At 38.7% G+C, this 19,587-nt stretch overlaps 1 protein-coding gene and 1 pseudogene across 1 annotated transcript; both read right to left on the bottom strand.

The window, feature by feature from the left end:
* Nucleotides 1-19,587, bottom strand: part of LOC139461581 (uncharacterized) — a 90,298-nt pseudogene continuing 70,711 nt past the window's right edge.
* Nucleotides 4,377-10,036, bottom strand: LOC139462373 (uncharacterized). Its single transcript, XM_071244050.1, has 5 exons — nucleotides 9,919-10,036; nucleotides 7,476-7,572; nucleotides 5,025-5,125; nucleotides 4,663-4,765; nucleotides 4,377-4,416 (listed from the first exon to the last, which is right to left on the bottom strand). Exons 1-5 carry the CDS (start codon nucleotides 10,034-10,036, stop codon nucleotides 4,377-4,379), a joined length of 459 nt encoding a protein of 152 aa, XP_071100151.1.

The raw sequence follows: 19,587 nt of genomic DNA on the forward strand, positions 1-19,587 counted from the left end.
CTACATGTACAGGAACATGTTTACAAGAACTGAAACGACCAGTGAGGTCATCGCAAACGTCACACGATCCGCAACACTCCCACCTGTAACGGAAAAACAATAGGTCATGATATAAATATAATACATACTATAAGCCGGTGCTCAGCATCCTTAATATAATATTGAATATGACTTTGTACGTTGTGTAAGCATAAACTTGCTCTGGGAATATCATGTACATTATTTGAGAGGTCTGAGGGACAACAATATATACTTACACATGGCGTTGGTTGTTTGGGTGTTAGCGTCAGTCAGAAGAGCTGTCTGGGTTGTGCTGGCACACCCTGCCTCGGCAGTGGTGGTGATGGCAGAGAGGCAAGTCTTCAGTGTAGTCAGTACACTGTTGGAAAAAAAAATAATATACATACGTTGGAAACGATCATAATTTCTTCGCTAAAGTATTGACCAATTCAAATGTTTAGGTGTAGTGAATGAGGAAAACTTAAGCGTGGCACCGGCCCAATCATGTGGTGGTCTATTTGCAAAGTCATAGGGTTACCTCTTGAACGATAAGGGGTAAATTTAAGTTTCCATTTCACTTGTCCATTGCTGTGCTATGAGATAATGTTACGTACTGATGATAATTCACTCACGTGCAATATGTGGCGCTAGTGGCAGCGGCTCCCGTTGCAGCGTCGACCTCACACTGGCACGTGGAAGTTAGGGCTGGAGAAATATCAACAAAATAGAACTACGTTTCAGGTTCTAACCTTGGTGCATAAAGACATGGAAACGAGCCATATATCTCCCGATTTACCAGTAACAGTTAGCCGTTGATGTTCAGAATAATACTCACTGGTTTTTACCGAAGTGCTCTATGATCTGTTTCAGTGATACTTCCTGGCCACTTGACCTAACTGACATGTGTTAAATGTTGTTGTTTGTTGACAATGGTCTGTAAATAATTGAGTCTGGACCAGACAATCCAGTGATTGACATCCTGAGTATCGATCCACGCGATTGGGATACGTTGACATGCATCAACCAAGTCAACGTTAGTCGACAAGCATGGGTTGCTAAGACCTATTCTACCCCTGATTCATCACGGGTCTCATAGGTTAAAACGCATCTTTATACTCCTGTATTACAATACTAAAACATTCAATACCACCGAAACACAACTACCACTGGCTCTCTGATAGTAAAGTATAACTATTAGTAAAACACTCAAATATTCAAGTACTGGGTTTAGGAGTTGCCCCCTTGGGTGTGCCAAGATCTGCTTACAATTTATTCCAGGACGTCGCCAGAGTCATACATCACTTATGGATCTTCTCGTACATTAAACTCAGACACAGTGAAAAGGCGGAGCCATTGTTCAAAGAATCGAAGAGACACAACTAACGTACATGTACATCAATGATGGCGTGTTTTGCATTAAGGACTGTATTCCTCAATGTAAAGTGCCTACCTGGACAATCACTTTCTGGCAGTGCTGCTCTTGTTGTTTCAGAAGTCGTTGCAATGGCGCTCTTGGTCGTAATACCGTCACAGCCTGGTGATTGGGCTGTTCTCAGGCAACTCAGCTCAGTTTTATGAGCGCTAGAATACATAGTTACGTAGACACGGTCAAATGAGTATCGTTGCTGGCAGGTAAACCGATATACGTTTAATGTTAGAATTTTCAGATAAACAAATCAAGTTTCCATTCAAGGATGTATTGTAAACGTTTTACAAAACTTGTTAGTGGGTAGGCTCAAACTGATTTCCAGAACTATGAGAAGTATCATCTGTGTCTTCATTAAACAGGGAAATTCAATATATGCGGGAAGAGATATGGATTGTTTGATTGGTTGGTTTGCATCGGGGACGATGACACTCAATCAACCAAGTCAACGGATCTGACCACAGTATTCATTTAGTTTCTCTTTAATTCTCTTAATGGACATATAGTTCAACTATTTCCAACGTACGTGCATTTTTCTGCATCAGTCCCTTTTGGTGCAGCATCGAAAGCTCTCTGGCAGACACATGTGTCGTCAAAAGCTGTAAGAAATGGGAATCGCGAGTTAGAATAATTTTACATGCATCATTTATTATGAATGGATGCATATTTCAAAAGCTCCTTTCGAATGAAAACTATTGGCCATGTTAATATTTGTATTTGTTTACTTACTGCATGATGTTGTAGATGTTACCGACGTAGCGGCTGCCGTCTTTACATCAGCTATGGTGCCCACACAAGGAGGAGTAGTCAGTGGATAGAGGCATGCGTACTGGGCCTTGTAGGCACTAGGACAAAGAAGGAAACTGATATTGTACATACATAATACAAACGGAAAACGGAATTCTCAGACATCAGTTAATATCCCGAGCATGTACCCTGCACCAGTCAACAAGTGAGTAATGTATTTGGTAAATGGAACTCTGCAAACCTATCCTTTCCAATGTAGGCATTTTCGTTGTTTCGGGGCGGTACAATGCAGTAGAGTAGAGATTTCCTTTGATTGTAGAAATGTTTTTGTCTCATTTATTTTACTGCTCTTCTTTAGTTGTGTGTATTCGTCACGTTGTACCCAAAGTGGGTGTACCAAATTGACATTGTGTCTCAATGATAATGACGGTTTGTCATTTCAGGATAAAAAAGAGTACTTCAGTGTTTGAGTGGATGATTTATCCATTTAATGACTATTGGTATAGATGGGCATTTAACGTAGCATATGGTCGAAGGGGAACACCTCGTGGTGCATTGCGTGAAAATCGAAAGCGGAGTTGTCCAAGGAAGACAACTCTTGACGTGTTACTCCAGGTTGGCTGGAATGTTTAACAACCTCTTGATTTTCTTCGCCATTGTGGAAGCAGCTTTTTTTAACCTAACATTGTTCGCTCCTTCGATAAGTGATCAATACTTTATTTTGTACCAAATGTACTTACTCACTATGGTATGTACTGTTCTCTGAAGTTTATTTTTGAGGTTGGATGTTTGGTCGTTAGAACTTGACGTCAATTTGTTACAGTTTCATCCTACTGTCAAAAAAGGTATGTTGGTCGATGGGTCGATCTTTGCTTTTCAGTCGGTTATATACTTGCGGGCTTGGTATTGCAATTTGGGTTGGCGCACGATGCTGCTAACCATCGCGGGCCATGTTGCATACTGACACCCGGCAGTCCCCCTTTGGGATCTAGTCATTAATGCTTGTATGGTTTGTCTAGAAATGTTGACTAATTACAAGTATTGAAATTTGGGTGGGCTCTCGATGTTGCTTACCCTCGCGGTACATTATGCAAATTGAATTCCGATAGTCCTCTTTGGCTTACCCTTTGGGGGGACTAGTGATTAATGCTTGTATGGTTTGTCTTGAGATGTGTGCATCCTCCTGAGTCTTGTACTGTCTGTTCTATTGCCGTCGGGGCTGTAGTTTGTACAATTGTGTTTAATGTCCAGGCTGTTAGTTATTCCAAAAAAACGACTAAATTTATTGATGCCATGTTATGTCTGAGAACTCCTCGTTGTTATGACTGAATAAAGCGATCTTACTCAATGTTGTTCTTAAAGCAAGAAATAATTCCCCCCCTCTCCCCTGTGAACATTCATGCTTATAATTAGAGACGCCTAATGAGGTCTGGTGGTCAGTCTCACTGACTCAGTTGATGCATGTCATCGTATCCCTTTGCGTACATCAATGCTTATCATGTCAATAACTGGATTATCGGGCCCAGAATCAGTTATGTACAGACTACAGTCATAAGGTGGACTATTGCTAAGGTTGTTTGTTTGTTTGTTGTTTAACGCCGCACCCAGCAATATTCCAGCTATATGACGGCGGTCTAAGTCTAAGTGCTCCGCTAAACAACAAAAAGACTAACAAAAATGGATCATTCATGTAACAAGAAACAAAACGTTCTGTGTCTGAAATTACACCCATATTCTTCGAAGTAAACACTGCCGCAAGAAAAGATTGATTTTGATAACCGCCATGTTTTGGCAATGAATGAACTTGAGCTTAACTCACGTGCACTTAGTGGCATCAGTGGAGATGTCTGCTTTAGCGGCATTAATTTCACACTGGCAGGCGGTGGTGACAGCTGACAATAAATAACAAGACGGTTTGGATAAAATCATCAATAAGTAATGACAATATAATCTCAGTACGTATAAAACATTGTAGTTTGAAGGCAATCAAACGACATTTCGCGACTATTAATACTGCATTCGTATTTGTTTAATTGTAAACAAACCTTTATGCCGTTCTGCTATTGGTCAGTGCGTGTTTACATGACTAACTATTATGACTCAACGCGTAGTGAAAGAGTTAAGCTAGATGATGTTTTGTACACACCACAGTCCGTGCGTCCCAGAGCTGTTATCCTGGTCCCTACGCCAGTAGCCAGAGCTGCTACAGTAGTGGAGCCATCACAGGCAAATGCTGTCTTCCCCTTCAAGCACGCAATGTAAGCCGTGGCGGCGCTGTAGAAAAAACAATGTCAACTTTACAATCACTGTAGTTGGCGGAAAAATGGAAGTTACAAACGACGAAAGTGAACACACTACTATATATGTTACCTTTTTTACTAAACATATTTAAGTTACGAAAATGCGCTTCCATCATCATGTCTACAATATATTCATATATGAGGAGAATCGTCAATTTTTCAAGATATTTAACAGCATGTGGTGATTACCTGCAGATGGCTGCATGACCAGCACTTTGATCGGTCTTCCAGAATTCCTTCTGACATATGCAGGTGTCCGTAAATGCCGCTTCAATACAACACAAAAAGAGCACACTACACAGCAAGTAATAATCTGGCAACATCTCCCAACCCTCAACCATATATATAAAATCATAAACTCCACGTTAGTCCAATATCTTCTTTATATCCGAAACTGATATAAAGAAGATGTTGGACTAACGGGGACTAAACGTCTTTATTATTTTATTATGTACTACATGTACACCGAGTGAACATTTGCCTCATGTTTGTATATATATTCGCAAGTCTACGTAACATACGAATGTTTTAGGTTATTATTATGGTTTATATATATATATATATATATATATCGGCTTCAGCAGTTACGAGCGGACACCCGGCGTCGTCTTTCCCTGACCCCTCCAGACAGTGCAAATATGTCGCAAGCACACTATGGAAGAAAATCAACATTGACATTTGAACATGAGATTTGACATACTCCCATGAACAAATTTAAATAGACAGTGTTTACAGGCTGTGAAATTGTTGTGGCATAATTTCATATGTGTCATCTTCTTATAGATAAATATACTGAGTCAAATTAAAAACTTCACATTTTTAGAAGTAATCCCATATATGATATACAACAGACAAATGTATCAGAGAAGGTAATTTTTACATGTGGTCAACCTGGCCGAGGGGGATCAGCGGTGGTACCCGTTTGCTGTAGACGCGTCTGTAAATCATAAACAGTCCGTCGACTACAACCCATCGTCCTTGCGGCTTCAACTACGGACGTTCCCGTCTGCAACATGCCGATGACACGTTGACGTTGGACATTTGAAAGTCGTGGCATGACAAATGACCGAAAAGACTTTTGTTTTCTTGTGTTTTTCTGTTTTTGTTAATGACAGCTAACAAGTGTGGCTGAAAACACGTGCGGTACTATGACCACGTGACCAGTTGCACGTGAAAAGACACTTTTGCCACTAAAGTGTTGTGCATATGATGTTGATCGGTTCACCTGCACACGGGTGTTATCTGAAGACAATACGTGGCCATTACTGTTTCAATACACAATAAGGGCCCACAATGAAAACTGGTCAAAATGTTAAAATTTATGATTGTGAAGTTTTTAATTTGGTTCAGTATATATTTGGAACTCTCCGGCTACTTTCAAATGTACAATATATGATATGTTACCGGTTATTCTCATTTGACTCAATGTGGTTGAAAAATGACGATGTACATTACACTATAATGTCACACAATGACAACTTGACATTGGACGACGATAGGATCTTATGACATCACTACATCGTGAAGAAGTACCTGCATCACATTATTTCGATGACGTATTACCAGTGACAATACGATAACAATTCACATACGATAAAAATTCGCAATGAGACCTTGGCAAACTACGGTTCTTCGACATCATGAAATCAACTCGGATTTAGGCAGTTCGCCCCTATGATATTAAGAGAAAGAGATATCAAGACAAAATATACCATGCAAGCACCACAGCAATATATCCCAACAATATTTGCAGAACGATTCTGGTTCGTTTTATGATGGTTTAAAGGTGTGGGTTTGTGACCACATTGATGGCGCTCATCACTGACAGCTTGTAGTGAATGAATGGCTACAGACAGATATGTATAATTTTCCGGACAGGTTAAAAATGTCACTATTACACTGTGTAAGCGACATAATATTTACATTATTATTCCTATTGAACAGTACAAATAGACACAAATTTTGTAAACTAAACATGAGCGACTGAGTGAGTGAGTGAGTATGGTTTTACGTTGGTTTAAGCAATATCACGACAGGGGACACATTTGGTTGAAATAATGCTGTTGTTGAGTCAGAGCGATTCAGTGCATGAAACATTAATGTCACCACAGGACAAGATTGATGAGACAAGATCCGGACACGTCACAATACGATATAATGACATCACTGCATAGCAATGAATAACACGCGTCACTTAATATTTATGTCGTTATGACCAGCGAAAATACGAATAATAACAAAGATTCGGCAATAGGGCAGTTCACCAATAGGACACTACGATGAAAAAACATCACATCAACCGTTCTAGCACCACATCACTACATCACAACAGTATCTAGAAAACTGTACAACATTCTGTTCAGTCCTGAAATTGGATTCCCGACGGCGCCCATTACTGTAGTGCCAATGAGCAGAAATTGATATTTTGACTTAAAGAGATGACACGAAGATGTTGATTATGCATGATATCGAAGGGCTGCGTATTTAGTAAAAACCGCATGTGCCCCTGGCAGACAATGTGACAATCGTAAGTGCAAAAATAAATGTTGGAAAATGCAAGTTGATTTGGTGACCGAACTGACGAACACAAGTATCCTTTTGTTCTCACCTTTGAAATAATGTGCTTTGTGAAATTGTTTTCATATTTTAAAACATGAGTGTCTCCTATATCCCACGTATGACCTCTTCCACGGCAAACTCTTGTGTCAATACTTGATACTACCATGTCATTTTCGAATCCTGGATTCTGATTAGTCCACACGTTATATCGAATCTACTCCATGCGATGATTTTGTTGATGGCTCGGACACGATTGGCTCCGATACGGCAAAGTATTACAAGGAAAATAATGGGAAGCAAACATAAGACAAATAAAACCAATCGCCAATGAGCACTGACACTATGATGGTAAAATGGAAATACATCTTAAACCTCAAATTGAAAATAATTGAATAAATCATACGTGATATATAAATATGAAATCTCATGAAGTGTTGACTCACGCGCATATTGCTGTTTCATCTACGGCAGCCGGCTTGTCTGTATCATACGTAACTTTACAAGCAGCACATGTCTCCGCCACAGCTGTTGGGAGGTAAACTGAAAACAAACCAATGATGTAATTGGAAATACTTAATTCATGGCAATGGTATGGAGTGTTTGGTGACTTGAAAACAAATAGCAGAAGGTTTATTGCGAATGAATGACGTATGCTACCCTTGGCATACATCAATGTGAGCATCTGCTGTACTTTGCTCTATCGTTTGACTTCTTTGAGATTATGTTCTATTTTCTATCTCACATATAAATCCCGATGAAAGTGATTTGGTTGTAAATGGGTTACGATTCAAACACATGGTTTGAGAAATAAATACAAATCCTAGACGCCGGTGAATAACCAATCTCACACCATAATAAATCGCAAATAAATCACACAGAAACACATTTTGTCATGAAGAGAATATATAACGATAGGTGCAAAATATGCTATATACCTCATCACGTCTCGTGACAGGATTTATGTCGCTGATAGATATGATTATTTCAATGGCAATTGTATAAAAATGTATGTTCCTGCAAACAGAGCTTATGCATGGCCTTAATGTATACTCTTGTCCTCTTCTTACCAGCTACATGGTTTATAAACATTTACAACTATGCGTGTACAATAATACACAATGTATTCGTGAAATGTTTATAGTATGCAAACGACGCAATATTGGATCAATATTGTTATTTATTATAACCTGTTGACATCGAGCACGCCATTAAATGCAGCTTTAAGTTGGTAATGACAGAAAAGGAAGATGTGTCCCTTAAAACCTAACCAGACATGCATGTCACACAATATTGATTTTTTGTCACTGACAGATATATGACCAGCTACAATAACTATACATCTACGTTTCTTTAAACGTTTAAAGGGCAACTAAAGTGACAAACAATTTGTAATTTTACAGATTTAGTCAATTTCCGAGACACAATAATTCATTATATTTGTAGAATGTATTTGAATGTCCAAGTAAAAGTGACGAAATCACCCACTCCGTAATCAGCTTCCAAAACAAAACTAATGGGGGGCAGGGTCTTCATATTAAATTGTGGTCAAGCATTTGTAATTAAGTATGTTCCGACTATATGAAATATGTGCTTGTGAATCATTATCAAACAGTGATGATGCCAGTGAAATGTCCTCCATGTGTCTGAGGCCTTGGATGTTGTAACACTTATCAAACAACTTTTGAGCAATAGCCGAATGAGGGTTTTTCAAATCTTCGTCCGACTTCTGTACCTCAAAAGTTATGAAATATAGAAACCAATGGATGAAGTTGCTGGAATATTGCTTGACAGAAGCGGAAACCTGACTACTTGTCACTCTGAATGTTTATGTAAGTATCAAAACATGAAATAGATGAGGCGGCTTTTTAACAATTAGTTAATTATATCAGAACATCGATAATCCTGAAGCTTAAACCTTGTGGCCTAATTCCCCGTTGCCGTGTGAGCAACGCAGTGGTGTAGATATCTAGTCTGAGACAAATATTGAAATAAACAAAGTTATGTTTGCCCAATTTATGATAATTATACGTAAAGGTGTATTCTCCTGTTTCGAAATGTGTTTCTAATATTCGAAGATCGTAATGTTCTATTCATACTTGATTGCTAGATAGGCTTAACTTATTCTGAATATTGTAACTTTTATAATTCGTAAATCAAAACACTAATTTAAATTGTCTGACGGAAAGGTTATTAATTTAATAAGAATATAACCAACAAAACCCTTTCCATATCTAAAAATTTCTAAAAACAGAGTCTGTTTTACGATTCCGACTACATCATGGGCATGTGATTATGAACCACTATCCAACAATACAAGGTGTTCGCAAAAAGGTGAATCTATCCTGCCCCACCGGTTGCACCCGTCACAAACACATGTCAGGAAATCCAATTATTCACCTTAAAAAACTTGGGAACATATGGTACGGGTCAAAATAGGGAATTGCATCGGACATAATTTCACTGATGTGTCAAATTGAAAATGTCCCCCACAAGTCTGCCATAAAATGTATTGAAAGCTTTACTGAGGCCTTGAATTGTGTAACCTTGATCAAACAACTTCTGAGCAACAGTTGTATGTCGCTCTTTGAAATCTTGGTACAAAGAGGATGCACGATTGTACCTAAAAGTTGTGGAATGTGGACACCAAGCGCTCGAGCTGCAGGAATATTGCTTGACATAAAGGGAAAGCTGACAAAGGAAAGTTAAAGTAATCCCTCTTGTCATACATTCTTGTGGAGAGTGTTTTGTCACTTTGAATCTTTATGCATATGTCTAAATATGAAACAGATGAAGCGGTCTCTTTGGTCTCCTTTATTTCTAGTTCAGGTCGGTAAATCAATGGCAGGGAATTGGCTATTTGAGCAATGAAGCAAAGAAACAACTTACCTAGAAGAAGCAGGATCACGCCAAATTTCAACATGATGGTGTGTTTGTCTGAAGAGTCTTTCTGCGTCTGGACGAAGAGACACGGGGGCGTCCCCCTATATGTAACGCCCGTCTCCATAGTCCCATAATGTTGTGCCACATGGCGTTAACATAACAGTAACATGATCAAGATAATTGGATATGGAGGTGAGGCTTGACTCATGTTTACTAAAAATCAAAAGCTCCTAGTTTGCGATCAAATCTTGTAGAATTAAAAAAAACAAAAACATTTAATGAACATTCCAAAACCGAGTGATTCTAAAACTAATTGATTGAGCATGTCACATGAACACGTTGACCAGATGACGTCATACCAATAACGTGGAAAAGATGCAAAAAACCGGGGGCAGCAATGTCAACTAAGAGGGAGTCAGATCACCAGGAGATATGTCACAAAGGCACTCAGGTTGTCCAATTACGGGTCACGTCATACCGACCTTTCTCGAACTTTTACCGACCAATCTCGTTGTGTCATCTTTATGTGGAACGAAAGACTGAATTGATACAGGTCCTAGGGGCTAACCGGGATTCATATAAGGTTTCTGGGACGTCTAAGGGAATTCTAGCAGTTTGACGAATGTCCCGAGATTAACAACGGGGTTAGGGTGATCGAAGCAAGAATATAATTTACTTGTTAAACAGGAATTGTGATTATGGAAGAAAGTAGAACAGAGGACATGCAATTGATTAATATGATAGCCTTGATCTATGTTGATTGATGGTCGATCTGGAGCATGGAAACTGACAGTTTCAGTGTAAATGAACAAGAAGGCATTAATATATAATATGTGCTACCACTGAATTCTCTTCCACATTTCATTTATTTAAAAATGTATTTTATTAATGTCTTTACCACAGCGAGAACCGCCGTCATGTAGCTGGAATATTGTAGAGTGTGGCGCTAAACAACAAACAAACAAAACAACGAGAACTACCAAAGGAACCTTCACTGTAAACACAAGCAAAACAAACAAAATGTTATTGTTTTATAATAATATTTATATTATGCATATTTCCACACCACTCAAAGTGCTATTATTACCCCTGTAACTGGATCAAAGTGCAAAGTACAACCCCAGCTGACTATTATGCGCTAGAAGTTTAACAACCACATTGCCATCTCATCCTACCGGGTGAACACATTATGTGATTAAAATATACTCTGCAAAAAAGAAACGGAAAAGTGATGTATGTGATGTGGATGTAATCTTTATGTATCATACTTATAATCAATAGATGGTCATCGATTCTTCAAACTTGGCATACACTGACATTAACAAGATGGCGGTCATCTGTTCTCAATATCGTGTATGTCCCAAACTGACTGGCATCGTCGCCCAATGGAGGCAATCAGATCCGGAATTGTGGCCTGGGGGATGTTAACCCACTCTGTCTGCAGTGCTTGTGCAACTGTCGGAGGTTCTGTGGTTGTTGGTGACGTGCTCGCAGTCATTGAGCCAGTGCATCCCATACATGTGTTCGATTGGGTATACATATATATAGAGAGAGGTTATCACGCGAGTGTGTTTGGGGATGGTACATATCCTGCATTTGGAATAAACATTGTATTTATCGAGCCTTGGCGAGCTAAATACATAGTGTTTATTCCTAATACAGGATATTTACCATCCCCAAACACACAAGCATGATAACCTCTTTATCATATAATGTCATTCTTTAATTCTGTGCTTGAAAATCGCTTTCCCTCTCTCACAAACATCACCGAAACATTGCGAGTTTTCCTGGAATGCGCGCATTAATATTTATTACGTCATAAGGTAAGTGATGTGTCAGTCGGGCAGTGACTATAGCCAATATAGTTCCAACTGTAATCTGTTTCTTATACACTGGCGAAGCGACATTTACGCTAAACAACAATTGTTTTTACTTGCCTTTCGCGGCAATCCATCGCTCTGTTCGCTAGAGTAACTGCCCTTTGTCAAAGGGAAGCTACTCTAGATCTAACCCTAGTCAATGAGACGTCACGGCCACGTTCAGACGTTGTTGACAGACGAGCTGTCATGTCATAACGCTAAGTGCTGCCAGATGTACACACGGCGACAAAACGAAACAAGGTAACAATTCAAACATATTACTGCCAAATCCAACTATATTAATTTGTGGTAAAGGTTTCAAGCCGCAGAGTTCGACAAGCACAGATGTGGCTACTGATTCCGCTTTGCTAGGCCTAGTACCCTCGCAAAATTGTTTTTGAAATTTATATATCCAAAGTTGCCAAAAACTTATAAAATGCCTTAGGTACGCCTCAGTTGGACACTGATTTTCAGTATATTAGACTATCCTTTTGATAATGATAGCAATGATCCCTTTAGTTTATCCAGATTCCCGATGGTTAATTATGACTCCATCGCCGAATGACAAAGGCGACGCCATGTTTGTTAATAAACACTGAAAGTAGTCCCTGCTTGACCTTTGATATTTGCATCTCTATCCGCATATGACCCCAACGGATATCGTTTTTATCCGTTGGCTTTATCCTGCCGAAAAACCTACCCATATATATATGTGTGTGTGTGTATGTGCGTTTTCTTTCTCCATGTTTACAGTTTCTTGAAGACAATGACTGCGTATTTTGGACTCTAGTTCATTTATGTGAAACTCATTTTGTCTTTACATGATTTTACGTTCAATGGCTTCGGAGAGAGTCACTTACACGTTTCCGTTTTGACTTGAGGGTTAAGTATCTTGAGCATAGGAGAGTTGCGTGTGACCGTTAAAATGCGAAGACAATTGTCATCTGCACCGAGACCTGATCTAATTGATCAAGCGAAGATAATATTGTAAAACACGCGTATGTATTGTTGTGTTAATGTTACCTTATCTGAGGAAATTCCTTGACAAATCCAATATGTCGTTTGAGTGTTTTGATTACGTATGCTTTTTCAAATCAATATTATTATGGTTAATGAACATTTTTAAAGTACACTCAGTAAAACACAGTAAACAGCAACATAGTATTCTACAATAAATAACCCGTGAAAGTATTTGGAATCAGTGTGTCTTTTTAATCAGCTTGTGTCTTGTCAGTCTTATGTTTCTCTTTTGAATGTACAGATCAAGAGTAAATGAAGCGTAAGTACACCCTTGGTGAAAACGTGCACAGCAGGTATGATGAAGCGATATAATCATAAGGTAACCATAGAGATAACAGGACCGTTCCTGGTTAATACCAGGTTAATAACGCCACTGATAAGCAAGGATACATACAACTAGCCAAATACGTTCACTCGGCGCAACAGTTGTAAATATAGATCTTGGGAAGTCTTTTCATTGAAAGAGTTAGTGACTGAGTTACTTAAAACTTAAGGTCGCAACGGCATTAATTCATAAAGTGACGAGAACGAGTTGATAATATTATATAAACAAAATTATATTTAAAAACAAATTCGTCAAACATATTTTGGCATAACAGTATTATCTACAACTGTTTGAAAGACACCAGTACCCAAAGATAGGCCACCTCGCTGGGGATCATGGGGACCTCAGCTTCCTGTATGATACCCCAGCAAGATTTACGTCATCACTTTAACCACCGGTGGTTGTGCACAATACTAGCCAATATTACGAAATACTCAGCAATGAGCTCGCTTAAGACACTGTTTGATGATAGTGACATCGATTATAATATGAATTACGTGTCACACAGGGGACAGTCCGGTAAAGGTACTTTAACCTCCTCGGCAGAGCCTTGTCTTCACACCACATTTACAAACCAGCAATTAGTTATTCACATACATGTTAAAAATTTATGATAAAGACCAACTCCGGATCCTTTCAAGTAGCTCATGATCAGATGCCCCCTTACAAGGGAAAATATATCTTTTAGATTTATTGTTTGATAAAGTGAATCCCTTGCAATTGCAAAGTCCACACAGTCCAGCAATATAATCACAAGGATACATTTAGGAGGTTCATCCTTAACTGTTGCAGATGTTTTAACCGACTGTGGCCAATACGACATCGCCGTAAAATGACCTCATCATGTCTTGACTGACAACCCAAGTAGGTATGTCGATGGTTGCTCTAAATTCTTGAAGTTTATTTATACCTACCTGGGTGTACCACCTCTATTGCATGAGTATAAGTTTTCCCCGAGTATAAGTTTTGATTGTTTGGTTTAAAATCGCTGCACGCGATAACGAGTAGAGATAAGAGATCGGCTTTTAAGTTACCTGTTTATCCACGGATTACTAGAAACAGACACTAAAAAAATCCTCGCTAATAAGTTTAGCTCAATACAACCAGAGTACTTACAAGATTAACACTGCTCCGTAATCACTTACGAACGAAACATGAGTTCGAATAACCCCAAATAGCAAGACGATCCGAAAATGGGTCTAACGATTACTGGAGGTGAAGACACATGATTTTGAAACGGTTTTCTGCGTGTGCGCTAACGTCGGAAAGGGCAACCTTTCCAGGTCAGCCTTGGGAATACAATAACCTGGAGAGCTTGGCAAAGAGTGTTTCTTAACATAGGGAAGACTCGAACCTCAAACTTACCACTTACGCAATACGGGAGATGTATGTATCTAATCAAAGGGCGGATCATAAGCTATCTATTGGTATCAACCAGATATGGTTGAGGTGGCAAAAATGACCAGACGTACATGAGAAATATCTACAAGTACTAGATAACCCCGCTACTGTGTGAAAACACATTTTCAACACATGATTAAGGTAGCAAACATTTTTGAGATAACATATATATTTCGATTAATTACAGACCGCCATTATACAGCTGGAATATTGCTGATTGCGGCATTAAACAACAAACAAACAAACAAAAAGGATTTACAACCAGATATGGTTGAGTGACCATACAACATGACCATACGAACATGAGAAATATCTAGAAGCACCAGATGATCCCGCTAATTAGTGAAACAACATTTTCAACACATAAATAAGGTATCAAACATTAATGAGAAAACACATGATATCAATACCTGATGAAATTGTGCCATTAAATTACTAGAGAATAACATTGACGTATCATGGGATCACTAATTCTCTAACAAGAAAAGGTTGACGCTGGACAGCGATAACTGTCGGACTTTGCCGAAAGGTTAGGGAAGACGGATAATTAATAGCTGAGGAAGAGCGGACAATGGACCATGACTAGACCCGGTGATATTGTTCAGGTGGATTATGAAAGCTTGGTGGTTAAGAATGATATTCTGGGGCTACACCAAATTGATGTATGGTCTCAAATGATACTTCCTGTTCACGCATACCATAAACAAATTGACATGATAAAATAAAAGGCACTGTTATAAAAGAGATTTATTGATAACACCAGACCACAGGTACCACCGGCTCTCTTAATAGAGTTTAACCATTAATCATTACACAAGGAACAGTCACGCTTGGATTTCTTCCAACATTAAAGTGTCACGCCGTGACGTGGCTGAATCTTTGTTCACACAACGCCCGTTCACAAGATGTACATGCATCTCCCTGGGACACACTTGTCAAAAGCTGTGAAACAGGGAATAGGAGAGTTGCAAGTTTTAAAATATTTCTACATGCATAATGTACCATGAATTGATGCATATTTCTAAAACTCTTCTCGAATGAAACATTATTAGTTATATCAATATTTGCTTTTGTATACTTACTGCAAAATGTTACTGAAGCAGGACCAGCGGTAGTGCTAACACATTGACAAGTGGTAAGTGAGGACATGCGATTTGGGCCTTGTAGGCACTGTGAAGGACAAGATATGAATATACAAAATTAATTACTGATTACTCAATTGTAAGAATGATATTCGGTAAAGCTTGTATCGTAAATGCATCCCAGTAGATTTCACCAGTTACTGGAACCAAGTTCAGCAAGTCAGACCTCCTCGCTGTAGGATTTATAAAACATTTATTCATTATAATTAGGACATGAATATAGGTAAGTCCTGATTGTTCTTTTCTTCTAGGTGTAAGATCAAGAAAGTAGCTTAAAGATGAGTTTAAATGAATAACATACTTTACATATATTTTCAGAATTACAAGGGTACACGAGGCTTAATTAATAACTCAGATGGACTTCTTGGCATCACTGGAAATGTCGGAATTAGCGGCATCAGTCTTACACTGGCAGGCTGTGGTCATGGCTTATAATATAGGTCAGTGATATCATCAGTACATATTGTAACAGCAAATATAAAGCATTTCATACAAAATTATACAAAGCTGCATTGGAATGGAAAGTTATGTAGCAAATCATCTACAGAGTATTTAAGGATGAGAATCAATGGATGTCAACTTCATTATAAAGAGGAACACTACGTATAAGCTTACCCTTTCATCAGGTGAATAAATGCTATTTGTGTTGTATTTTCCCGTTTTTGCCCGGAGCTTAAGTTTGCCTCAACAATGCGAGAAAGCAACACTAAGTCGGTAGTTTACTACAACAAAAAATAGTCGATAGTTTATAAACGACAGTTTACCACAGCCTGTTAGTGCGTTCATCCTGGTCTCTACACCGGTAGCTAGGGTTGTTACACTGGAGGTGCCATCACAGGCCAGGTCTGTCTTCCCCTTCAAGCACACGATGTAGGTCTGGACGGCACAATTGAAAGATATTACGATGATATCACGAATGGGGCTAAGTAATACAAACTGCAATGTTATCAATACTGCTGCACATGAAGTGTTGTGTATTTAGCACACAGGTTAATTTAGTGTTTCTCTTCAAGTGACATTATGTATGTGGACGCAGTAAGCTTCATTTCGCAAGAATGTATATGTAGGATACAATAAATGGACTTACAACATATGATAATATCATACATAGTTTTTTATGTTATTTAGCTAATGATAAAGCTAAAATGACAACTATTATAAAGAATATATGTTTTGAATTTAGTCATGTATTCAAACCTGTAATGCCTTTCAATACAGGATGCAATAGGATCCTACTTCAAACGTTTTCCATAAGTGACCCACCATTAAATATTCAGGTTAAGGGGTGTAGGCTGGGGCTGAGGTGTGCTTTTGATAAGATAAGATAAGGTAAGATTATTGCACTTATATAGCGACGTGCATGCACATGTATGTGTGTGGCTGCCTGTACTAGTCCGGACTGATGCCGATTTATTGTGCTAGCACACTGATATACCATGCCGCAGTTTAACATGAATACCCCAATCAGACACAGTATACTGACTCGAGCCGACCAGTCCTTGTTTTAGCCCCTTAATACCGAGCGCCAGACAGGGTAACAACAAGTACCATCTTTAACATCTTTTGGCATGACGCGGCTTGGGATCGAACCCCGGACCTTCCGCTCCCTGGGCGGACGCTCTACCACTAGACCACGGAGGCGGTCTGTACATTTAAGAGGCAAAATATTGATGATACATACATATGACCATACACGGAACCGAGTTTGAAGCTAAATTTCCTGTTCAATACAGGTGTTTATAACTGTGATGTTTGTTAGACTCGACATCTTATCTGCAGCTGCACATATTTTGGCCCTTTTTTTGGCCAAGTTGCACCTTGAGAGAACAGTGGTCGTATCATCAGCTAATAATATTGTATTCATGCGCCACCTTTACGCCAACTATACGTCTTTTTGTCAACGTTGAAATTACATAATGCGCAAAGTTTAATTAATTATAACTTACCAAAGGAGACCCCGTATTTACCGTTTTTATTACAATGTTAATTTGCAAAAAGTATTTAACATCGTCATATACGTTTTGAATACACCCATTGTAATAAAAACGGTATCTAAGTGGGACTCTTATCGTAAGGGATACATATGTCAACATACATCCACTACAAATATCTCAGGAAAAATCCTTTCCTATGCGGTTGCTGGAGGACACCAGGTGTAAGCCTTCCAAGACCCCTCTAAACGGTTCAATTGCACTGGGTTGGTTGGTTGTTTGACCATCGATCCACGCAATTGGGATCGATGTCATGCATCAGCCAAGTCAGCCAGCCTGACCACCCGATCCCGTTAGTCGCCTCTTACAACAAGCATAGTCGCCTTTTACGGCAAGCATGGGTTGCTGAAGACCTATTCAACCCCGGATCTTCACAGGTCAAGTGCACTAAGAAAGATAGACAATTGATTGCCTTCTCAATTTATGTTTGGGAATTGGACCAAAAAGTGTATTGCGATATATTGCAATATTTCAAAAACATATTGCAATATTATTGCAATATATTGGGAAATAATTTCTACCAAGAGAAAAGCTTTTTTCATATCCCTTTGACAAATATTCATATGAAAGCTGCACTGTTAACAATTTGGTCAAAATTATGAACCAAGTTTAATAAATTTTACTATTATTTTTATCTACAATCAAATAAAGAGTATGAAGTATTTGTTTTGATTTAATAAAGTAAGACTATACATCATGGCATATACATGTCAGTCACAGTCTCCAACCTTTTTTCAATCACATTTGAATAATATTAACTCTATGAAACAGTTTGAAAAACAATGAAACATTAACATTAACATTAACATTAACATAAATTTGATAAGAAGTATACATCATGACAAATTCCATGTCAGTCATTGTCTCTTATCAAACATTGTGAAAAAAAATTACACTCAATGTCAAAAGATACAACTGGTCAAATTTCAAATGTTTAACCACTGCAAGTTTCTTCAACCCAAAATGTCTCCATATTTTGGATTATCCCTTATTGTTCGACAGGATGTCAAAGGCGTCAGCCATGTTGGGTAAACAATCTAGGGAAGTAACTCTAGTTCCAAGTTGTCAGCAACGTTCGTTCCCGATGATTTCCGATTGTGAAATATGTTTTTTAATCAGGTGGTGTTTGAATAATGAGGGAAAAACCAATCCGCCAAAAACGTATCGCGATACCCATCGTGATGAATTTGTATTGCAATATACCGGTATACAGATAAAACCGCACATCCCTACTTCGCATAGTACTTTCACAGTGGATTCCGGGGTAAAATAGGTCTTCAGCAACCCATGCTTGCCGGAAAATGTGACTCTGCTTGTCGTAAAAGGCGACTAATGGGTGGTTAGGCTTGCTGACTTGGTTGATGCATGTCATCGATCCCAATTGCGTGGATCGATGCTCATGATATCAACCACTGGATTGTCAGGCCCCCGTCATTCGGCAGGATAATTGCAGGGTTCGGCGTTACGCAACAAACACACACTTACATTTTTAATGCCAATTTTGAGATGAGTGGGTGCTACATGTAGAGCAGCACATGCACATGTAATTTCCATATTTGACGCAATTGTTTCGAATTCATTGTTCCATTTTGTAATTCCCTATTTTGACTTTTTTATGTGAATGCTTGAATTGTGTTGCGTGTGTTTGTACTTTTCTTGTGATAAAGGAAATGCGTTTGTCGTTTGTGTTTACAGGTTTAAGCACATGTGAGAGTGAGCTCCAGCATTGGCGGTATCATGTATTGTGATCAAAGCATATGTAATGAAACATAGCAAACACAACAACAAATACTGTATAGCAACATGCAAAGGAGACCATCCGACATAAAGCCATTTCAAATGAGGCACTGTCACTTAATCCCTAGACCATACAAACAGTATTGTGTTCTTGGAAAACCGACAGTATTTATTACATCATGCACGAAAGAGTATGCATA

The sequence above is a fragment of the Haliotis cracherodii genome, unplaced genomic scaffold (genome assembly GCF_022045235.1).
Source record: "Haliotis cracherodii isolate W230 unplaced genomic scaffold, xgHalCrac1.p SCAF_15, whole genome shotgun sequence".
In the NCBI taxonomy this organism is placed as follows: domain Eukaryota; kingdom Metazoa; phylum Mollusca; class Gastropoda; order Lepetellida; family Haliotidae; genus Haliotis; species Haliotis cracherodii.